Source organism: Hevea brasiliensis, chromosome 4, assembly GCF_030052815.1.
Source record: "Hevea brasiliensis isolate MT/VB/25A 57/8 chromosome 4, ASM3005281v1, whole genome shotgun sequence".
NCBI lineage: Eukaryota > Viridiplantae > Streptophyta > Magnoliopsida > Malpighiales > Euphorbiaceae > Hevea > Hevea brasiliensis.
Genome location: NC_079496.1, coordinates 27,672,829 through 27,683,067, shown reverse-complemented (window position 1 = coordinate 27,683,067; position 10,239 = coordinate 27,672,829). Strand labels below are relative to the sequence as shown.

The window sequence follows — 10,239 nt, the reverse complement described above, 5'->3', positions numbered from 1 at the left end:
AAAAAGGCCTAATTATAAAAATTTTTTAACTTTTTTTTGTCTATTTGTATTTTAATTGAAATTTTTTAATTTTAGCAAAATAGTTTAATTTTAAAATTTTATTTAATTTTTAAATTGGATTTAGGAAAGCTGACATAGTAATTTAGGTGGCTTTTTTAAATATTATATTATAAGTCTCATGTGACACATAATAAAAAAAAGCCTAATTACGAAAAAAAAATTCCAACCTTTTCACCTATTTGCATTTTCAATTATAGCTAAATCTTTTAATTTTGACAATTTTATTTGATTTAAAATCTTTATTCAATTGCAAGGTTAAAAATGAAATTAAAAAAATTATTATCAACTGAAATTAAAGATATTTTTTAATATATTTCTTCTTCTCTCTCTAACACACCCTCTCCCTACTCTTACTCTACCAAAATCACATAACAAATTTGATACATGATTTTTCAAAACTTAACAAGCACCTAAAAGAAAAGCTTAGATGAATCAATATTTTAAGTGCCAAATAAGCATCTAACAATTTTCAAAAGCCAATTTCTTCAACCAAAAGCAGAGTTTGAGTCCCCAACCCAGTAAATAGACATTATGGGTAATAACATTTTCAATAAAAAACAATCGATTGACTATAATGCTTTCCAAGATCACTATTTCATTCCTCAAAACCAAAACAACTTGACAGAATTATGACCAATAGACTTCTAAATATAAAAGTCTCCTTGCATCCTAGTAGCACACTACTGTCTGCTATTCAGCAGCTCCATTGCCACAGTAAACGCCAATCGCCCTAATTAATATGTGATGTGGTGCGTCCATGATCAATGACCAAATAAAGCCCACTTTCACCACAACGAAACATCCAAAATCCTGATTGAATGAGAGGTGAAATACAAAACTAGCCCATGCAGTGAGGTCGACTTAGACGTTAAATCTCAATTTTCTATGGGATGAAAACGGAAAAGCAATCTCCGTCCCACCCCTAATTGAACTAGTGCTTTTAGACAACGTGTCGTGAGATCTCCTTGTATCCTAAACAGATGTGGTTTCACTTTTCAGATATAAAGTGAAAAATCTCAACCGTCCGATCGTCATATAAACGCTTCAGTTTTTGACTGGTGGTGCTGCTCTCCTCCTCCAGCAGCCATTTGAGAGAGAGAGAGAGCTTTGACGCCCGTTTTCGACATCATCTTCTGATATACCCAATAACGACCACTGGCGACTGGGAACCTCGCGGAAATCGCGGGGGCGAAGGGGTGCGACGAACCTGACTCTGCTTTCATCCTTTCCTGGTCGTTTTCGTCGTCGATTCATTCATTTCGCACTGCCGCAGAACCCAATGGGCCCCTGTTCCGCCAAAAGAGAGAAGTTCCTAGGCACGTGATCTGTGGCGGAACGCTCTTCTTGGCGTTGCGAATGCATGGCAAGTCTCTGTTAAATATCCGGCTGCGCCTCCAGAGACTATCCAACACTCGCTGGTGATGTGGCGGCAACCACTGTGGCAACAGTTTCTCCTTGTTGTTTTCCCATTCTTTCTCGGCAGTAGTTCCTTCTACTACAAAAATATATCAGGTGACAATTTTTCTTCCAAAACCCTAATTTGCTTTACCCTTCACATCATTGTTTTGATACTTTGATTTCATTTCTAATCTTAGATCTACATATTCGTTTGAAATTTGTCATATTGGAGTTTATAGTTTCGTCATAATTTGATATCTAGATTGTATGGACTTGAGAATCTCAGATAATTCATTCTTTCCATTGTCAGAACTGAATGGGTTTAAATTTGATGAATTGATACTTGAGGAGTTTCTTTATGGTTCAGGCTTGGGGTTAATTATTGGAGGTTTGAGATTTTGTTGAGACTTGAGATGTGTGTTGCCATTTGAGATTTTCACTTGGAGAAACATAATGTCATGTTGAAACTCTGCCAAAGTTTCCTTAGAATTTTTTACTTCTGTTTCGATGCATTTTATAGTGTTCATTTTATCATGCCATCTTAAAAAATGATAGTGAATTGAATGTTAATCTTTTTAAATCAAAATTTTCTTCCTGCCCATTTGTTGATAAAATGCAGCTAGTGTTCTATTCTAAATGAAACGGAGACTTTTTCCTAAGGATGAGAATTTGAAACTAATTAAATTCTAAAAAATGCCTTTTTTCTGTTATAAATAAATTGCCTCTCCATGTGCTTTTTGATTTCTGAAATGTTTTTGCTTTGGTGATTTTCAAATTCTTATATCCATTTTTACTTTTCTTTGATTACATACCCAATTTATCGATTATTTTACTGCATTTTATTTAGGGCTTATTTGGTTTTGTTGTTGGTGACAGGTGACTGACAGCTGATAGTTTTCACTGTATCTGGTAGCTAATGAATGTTAGTCATTTGGTAAAATTTTGTTGGTTGCATTTGATATGTTAAATGACCATTGAGAGTATAATTTATTTTGGAATAATTGTTATTCTGCTTCCTGAACCAAAATCCAATTGTTCGATTATGCCCAAATTGAAGTTTTTGGCCATTTTAACCTGCAACTTTACATTTAGGGTCAATTAAGCCTAATGTTTTAGCAAAATAATAGGATAATATTTTGAATAATTTTTAATGAATATAATGGAATTTATTTTTTAAAATAATTGAAAAATTAAAAAAAAAAAAAAACTTAACAAAAAATTCCAGTTACTGTCTTGTTATCTTCATTGTTCTCTTCCTTGCTCGCTTTCATAATCCCTTCCTCACTCCCTTTCCTGTGAAGACAGGTTGCACCTTTGATTAACCTTGAGAGAGAGAGAGAGAGAGAGAGAGAGAGAGATAGTGTTGACTATGACTTGACATTTCTCTGCAACTTTGTATTGTAGTCCTATTTCAAGATTGTCTTTTATGATGTCCCTTTTGGTTAGGAATGGTCTCTTATGAAGGTGTGTTGTCTTTTATGGATAGTCGTTTTTGTTGTTCTCTTGTAGAGTATTACTCTTTGTTGTGGATTCCCAAAAATTGAGATGGGATTTTGTTGTTAAAAAACTAAGGGAATTTGACTTGGAAATTGAGGTGGGATTTGATGTTTTACATATTTAATGATTTAAGAAATTAATTGAAAATTGTAGGATTTGAATGTTGAGTCAATTTTGGATTTGATTTGACAACTTTCTTACGAGCAATTTATGAGTTGATTATTATTTTGAGATCAGCCTTTAGTGAGTTGTAGCTGTTGAAGATTGATATTAGTTCTAAAACCATAAAATACGTTGTTGTGAGAATGTTTGATAATGTTCAATGCAATTGTGGATTCCTTTCAAATAAATATTTTAATGAAATTTTGTTTTTGCTTGGTTTATAGTTGTTCTTTGTTGTTTGAGATGGTTGCTGAATGTTGCTATTAGTTTTGCTTGGTTCATACTGTTTGTGATCTTAATGTTGCTGGGTTTTTTTTTTTTAATTTATAAAATTGTTAAAATTTTTTTGACTAATTACAAGATACAAAAATGTTTTTCTTATTATTAAAAAATATAAAAGTATTATTTTAACTTTTTTGGCAAAATATTGGACTGAATTGACCTTTACTGAAGGTAGTATTGTTCATGGGTCAGTTTGGTTGGAATTTGCCTCCAAACCGACCCAATCCAAACTGGTGTCAATTAATGTGAATTTGTTATGTAACCTGACCAACCCGACTTCAGAAAAATTGCTAGATAGTCGGTCGGGTGAGTTTGGTATTTGCTTTTGGAGACGAGTCTGTTAGATTACTAGGGCCAAAATGGATGCATTTCAAAACTTCATGTACTATAATTAATATTAATTAAATATTGCAAAATACAAATATAGGATTACAGAACCAGCAAATACTCTAGTGAGAGAGAGAGGGACATATTGTCAAGCCTAGTACCAGACATGAACATTAATAAACTTTCCTGGCACGTGGAATTGCCAATTGAACCTACTACTCATTAATTCTAGTAATTCAATTTCAACCCAAAAACATCACTTTCTCAGTCGTTGTCGCTGTCCCTATTTGTTATGCTGCAGCTACTATTTTCCTTTGAATTAATCATCGAATATCTTGAGATCTTGATAATTACATGTTAAAATCTTTAATAATTACATATTAAAATTTTTTCTTGAATATTCCCTCTAGAAGATTTATGAAATAGTATGTACATTGGATACCACCGTGGGGAGTATCGAAATTCTGGTTGATTGTTGCCTGTGGAGAAGAAGTGGTGTTGGTGGTGAGGCCATCAATCAGTCCTCAGTCCTTGCAGAAGCAAAACAATATAGAGGCAATCGACACTGCCCCATTTCAGAGGAAACTGAGAATCTCTGGCCTACTAAGCTTAGGCTCTAGATTAAAAGCAACTTCTCTTTCTCAATCTGGTTGAATCTGGAGCTTAATCTCTTTCTCAAACTAAGATTCTTGGGCATTTCTTCCGTGGTAGGCATTGATATTAGAGTAAAATGTTTGAAATGGGTAGTCATGGTTAATTCTTCCAACTGACTAAGAAAGGGGAATATTATTGTAAACTGAACGATGCTGTGATTTGATCCGATTTGTTGGATCTTGTTGGTTTCGGTCGGTCAGTTTCCTCGGTTTCAACCAATTCGTGAACAGTCCTAACTGAAAGTTGTGGGCCAAATTGGCCGAAAAATTCAATTTGGGTCCAAATGAATTTAGCTCATAAGTTGAAGGAGCAAAATGACCTTTATTCCAAGTTATTTTAATATGTCTGATATTATTTTCTGCTTTAATGTGCTATACAAAATAAATAATAGCAAAAAATAATAATTGTGAAATAATTTTTAACTTTATCTATATGTTTATATTAAGTATTAAAAAAAAATTTCTTTTGCACATGAATATAAATACCAAATTTATTTGAAGCATTATTTTAATATCCATTTATTAATTTTTTATGATTATAAATTGTCTGATCATATAAAAATTAATTTGGAAAACCTGTGGTTAAAAACAACTGCTAATTGATAGTAAAGAGCTTTGTTTTGGAGCTTTTAGAATTAATATTTATTTTGTTCTCGATAGGTAACATTGTTTTTTACCAAACAGGTTCGCTTAGTTGTTGAAGGATAGCACAAACATCATTTTATAGCTTGTTTAGGATGAGTTTCAAACTTGCTATTGGAAAAACACCCTTTTGATGTTGTTGGAAAAAGCAATTTTAAGCTGTTGTTTAACTGTTTTGGGCTTCTTGTGATTAAAACTTGTCAAATTTAACTTAAATATATTTTTTAATGGTCTATAATTAACATATTCAGTGGTAGCTCAAATATTAATGTGAAATAGACCCTTGATTTTGTTTTCCACTTCAATTCCATTTCAGCTATTTGCGAAATTTAAGAAATTCTTCCTTTTTGTTTTCTTGATTTATCTAATTTCCAATTTCAAAATACAAGTCCCCAGACACTAGTTGCAACATCCCCAAGATAGTACTTTCAAAATCGCTTTATGTTTGACATATTCAGAAGTTGTTTTTATTTTAGTTTCTTTGCCTTTACATGTCTTATTTTTCTTTGGTTTTTATTTTAAATTTGGAGATTGATGCATAATGAGCCAAGCAACCATATATAACTGACATTGTTGGGCGCCTAACGCCTTCCCCATGTGTAAATCCGTACTCCATTTCCCAAATTTCTTGTTGTGCTGACCTGCTTTCTGTTCTTTTGGGTTTCTGATATTGCAAAATCTGAATGGTGACTCCATATTCTTACTCATTTTCACCACTTTGCACCCTAAATTGTTGTGGCAGAGAAGATTGTTAATTTTTTAAATTGCTTTTATGGTTAAATTGATGTTTATTTTTCACTGGTGGAAAGAGAATCTATGTAAACTGTACATATATGTTTAGTTGTATCCATTGCATGCATAGAACTGCGTATTTTACTTCTTACTTAGGGCAATGAATCTTTGATCCTAAATCTTCTACTTGGGATGGCTGTTTATGCTGTCTTTAAGTTAACAATTAACATCAGTGCTTTTCTTTTAGTTGTTGTTTTACTAGTCAGTCTCCCCTTACGACGGATTTTTTTTTTCTTTTCTGGCTTGTTTATGATGAAAAGATTATCAGTAACTAAAACATTTCTAAAGTACAACGATTCTTGCAAATCCAAATGTCAGGTACCAAGTGATGGAGATGTTATGATGGCGAAGAGAAAGGCTGAAGAGCATATTGAATTAGAAGGGAAAAGGAAAAAGAAAAACAAATTGGTTACTCCTCGTCCTGCTTGCTCATGGGTGCATTTTAGGTAAGTACACTTTCTCAGGATTATTATTTCCTAGTTTAAAACAGATTCATCTCTGGGTTGCTTTTATTTGCTTATATACTTGTGTCTACATCAAATGTTTTTAGCCGAGAGTTTATCAAGGAGTACAGTGTTTCACATCCTGAGTCCTCTGGCCTTAAAGCTGTGAGCTTCCTTGTTACCTTTGAAAATTGATAGACAATGCCTATAATTTATTTTTGGAGGCTACAATTGACAATGACTTTTGCCATTTCAGGCCACAAAGGCAGCATCAGATGCTTGGAAGTTAATGAGCTTGGAGGAGAAAGCAAAATATACTAGGCGTGCTCGTGAAGTATGGGATAATTACTTGAGTACGGCTCCTGCTCGTGCCCCCAAGCCAAGGAAACAGGTTTGGGCTTTTTGTGGCTGTTTTTCTTTATTACATGTTTATATCAGATGAATGTGACAACTAATTAATGCAGACTAAGCTAGTCACAAGATGCTCTCCTGGCCGCTTATTTAATGTGCTGCAGTGCCTTACCACAGAACAAAAGGATGCAGTGAAAAGCATGGGATTTGGCAGCCTTCTTGGCCTAAGATGCCGAACACTGCGCCGAAGCTTATGCCTTTGGCTATTGCAGAGATTTGATACTTCAGGCCGTAGCTTGGAGATTCGTGGGGAGCGCATTCCTATATCCCCAAAAGATGTGGAGTTTGTGATGGGATTGGCAGCTAGTGGGAAGGATGTTGTTAACTCAGGGCCTGATGATTTAATTGCTGGCCTACGTCGAAGCTATAATGCTACAAATCGTGGGATTTCAGTACGCCTTCTGGAAGAGCGGTTGAAAGCTCCAGAAGCAGGAGAGGAATTTAAGAGATCATTTGTCCTCTATGCGTTGGGCACTCTTTTATCCCCAACAGCAAGGCTGGATGTTAGTCCGTCGTTTCTCCACTTTCTGACAAATATGGATGTCATCCATCAATATAATTGGGGAAACTTCTTACTTGACCGTCTAGTTCGGGAGGTATCTCGCTTTCGCCAAGGGAAGCAACGTGCGGTTGGTGGCTGTCTTTTGTTTCTTCAGGTGATATAGTTTTGTACTTGTGTTCAGAAATGCCTGCACATCAATTGTAAATCAACTGAAAATTTACTGTTTCTCAGCTCTTTTATTATGAGAGCATCTCAATTGTGGGACCTGGTGCTTTAGTCCCTACACCGATGCCATGTTTATCTTCATGGGGTGAGGAGGAGATTACTGAAAGAGAAAAACGAGAAAGAGACCTTGGTGGCTATGGTTTTGGAGAGGTAATTGACATTTTCAACTTGTGAAACTTGCCAACATTTGATGCTGATGTTGACATAGATTTGTTTAAGCTTGCTGCTCCTGTCTAGGTGATATTTAAGGATAGATGCACTAATATGGAGTCATCAGAGTATAGGAGCCATATAGATTGCTTACCAACAGGGAAAACAAGCACTGGGGTTGCACATGGCTCTGTCTTTGAACAGGAAGGAGACAAGGTAGAAATTATAATGCCACAATGGTAGTACTAGTTTTTATTATATTCATATGTTTGGACCTTGTTATTCCCAACTTCAACAAGTTCACTTGGAATATTTTATCCAGTTTCCATATCAAAGTCTTTAAGTTGCATTTCTTTGTATTTCAGTCCTTATATTATGGGCAGAACCTTCAGTACTGTAGATGCTGTAAATAATAGTTGCATATGAATTGCTGGAGATTGGATGAACTAAAAAATTAATGGTATGGATAGTTTCATTCAATCCTTGTCCGATGTAGGCTGACAAATAAAGAATGAATCAGGATATTACTGTGGAAGTGGTAATCAGTTTTTTTTTTTTTTTTTTCCCCTTACCCCTTGATGTTGCTTCAGCCTTGCTGTTTACCCCTCGCGAGCAAGTAGCCATGCTCTTGGTAGTGAGGAGCTAAGAATTGTTAAGATTCTCGTTCCCACCTATGTATTGCAATCAATAAACTAGGAGCTACTGTTGAGTCTAAGCTTTAAGCCTATGTCTCAGCTTTGCCTCCACTAATATCTTCCAGGAGTATAACTGAGGAAAATAAGTTTAACATGCTCTCATTCTTCTAAAGATTATGAACTTGGAAAGAAAGTTCACTCTAAAACTGGATGGCTATTACAAGACTTGCTTTTTTATTTGGAACTTAGAATAATCCTATTTTGGTGGTAATCAGAAAAGTATATCTAAATCCATACTAGCTAACGATAACCTAAACAAAAACCAAATATTTTGAGGATTTACATGGTTTATAATGAAACACAACTCGTAAGTATGAAGTTAAAAGTATTTACCCTCTCTTTTTCTCTGCATGGTTCTACTTTATGCTGCCCCTAGAAAGTTGAATCTATGTTTAGATGGATGCATTCTAATGGACCAATTTAATCTAACAAACAAAATTAAAACGTATAATGGAATAATGGAATGGATTTCTAATACGAGTTTTGACTTGGTATGGTGACAGAAATGATACAGAAAATATTTTATGTAGGACCTGCTGTCTATTTTAATTGTTGACTAATCGATTTTGGTAATGGATATATACTTAACAATAATTGACTTTATGGATGTCTGTCTTTTTGCAGATAGACGCGCCAAACAATCTCATAAGTAGCGGTCTAGTGTGCAGAGAAATTGATGTGGTTACTGAATCAGCTGGAACACCATGCCAAAACAAGGAGTATGGATGTAATGGAATTCTGGATTATAACAATGATCATGAAGAAACATGCATCTTTTCACCTTGTGCTTGCCCTCTTCTGAACTGTAACTTCATTGGCTCATCTGAGCAATTGTCATTACACTTCAGCAGTAAACATTGGGATTCTGGAAGGCGCTTCAGATACAACAGTCCTTTGTCGGTCTCCTTGGGGATGAATGAACAATTCCTTGTTCTTCAAGCAGAAGTAGATGGTGTTCTTTTTCTCCTCAGCAAGGGCGTTGAGAGTATCGGGAATACAATCACAATAACTTGTATTGGGCCAAGCTCATCAAAGGAAAAGTTCTTGTATGATATTGTAGCAGGTAGAGGAGTCAGCTCTCTTAGATTAAAATCATTGACCGAGTATTTTCCAGGAAGGGTGGAAGGTTTTCCACCTATGGATTTTCTTTTGATTCCTTTTCGTTTCCTTGGTTATTCTGGACTGCTTGAGTTAGAGGTTTGTATATGGAATTCAACAGAACTCGGTGCAGATTGTTCTTAGTTGATTTTAGAATTATTCATTGTAAATTATTTAGATTAAATATTTAACTGTGTCCGCGCTGTAATTGATTTTGCGTGATTTTTGATTTAAAAATTTGATTTAAAAGGTTATAAAGTTTGTTTTTCATTTTTATATAAAATAAAATTTATATGAAGTTTGAAAGTGTATGGAGTGGTGATTATTATTAACGGTCTCAGTGGCCGCAAACCAATTTATTACAGAACTTGAAAACAAAGGTCACCGTTGCTGAGGCTATGGCTGTAAGCGTTGCTTGCTTTTGTTCGAAAAGCTCAGAAGAAGCTCCATGGCTGTCGCCAAGTCTATATTTGATTCACCAACTTCGTTCTATTTACTAACAGCAAAAAGGGATGAGACATCTATGAATCGAGCAACTAATAACGATAACCCCTTCTCCACCCCAAAAAAAAAAAAAAAAAAAAAAACCATTTCGGCAGCGCATCCCCTTTTACATACATGATTGAAGGAGTAAACTACACACGCACATATGGGTAAATTACAAGTTACCTCAAATTTGTCAAAAGTCATATTTGGGCATATGACTTCACGTTATTGAATGGATTTTTGTGTTGAAACCAGTTATTAAATATATGAATATCGTATATTTATATCTTGAATACATAATAAATCAAATTTAGTTTGTAATGAGCCAAATGGAGGATTTCATGTCTTGAATATCAGCATTCAAGCTTCATTTGGCTCCTCATCCAACTTGTCTACGACAGTCTGTATCCTCAAAG

At 34.7% G+C, this 10,239-nt stretch overlaps 1 protein-coding gene across 3 annotated transcripts; it reads left to right on the top strand.

Moving 5' to 3' along the window:
* The first annotated feature begins 863 nt into the window (after window positions 1-863).
* Window positions 864-9,595, top strand: LOC110665144 (uncharacterized). 3 transcript variants are annotated; one of them, XM_058145664.1, is made up of 8 exons: window positions 864-1,572; window positions 6,132-6,259; window positions 6,364-6,421; window positions 6,513-6,647; window positions 6,772-7,323; window positions 7,401-7,544; window positions 7,632-7,760; window positions 8,864-9,595. In XM_058145664.1, exons 2-8 carry the CDS (start codon window positions 6,153-6,155, stop codon window positions 9,479-9,481), a joined length of 1,743 nt encoding a protein of 580 aa, XP_058001647.1. In that variant the 5' UTR covers window positions 864-1,572; window positions 6,132-6,152; the 3' UTR covers window positions 9,482-9,595. The 3 variants fall into 3 exon arrangements, with proteins under 3 accessions (XP_058001647.1, XP_058001646.1, XP_058001648.1); XM_058145663.1 differs by having other exon boundaries at window positions 866-1,572; window positions 6,721-7,323; XM_058145665.1 differs by lacking the exon at window positions 7,632-7,760 and having other exon boundaries at window positions 866-1,572; window positions 6,721-7,323.
* The last annotated feature ends 644 nt before the right edge of the window (window positions 9,596-10,239 follow it).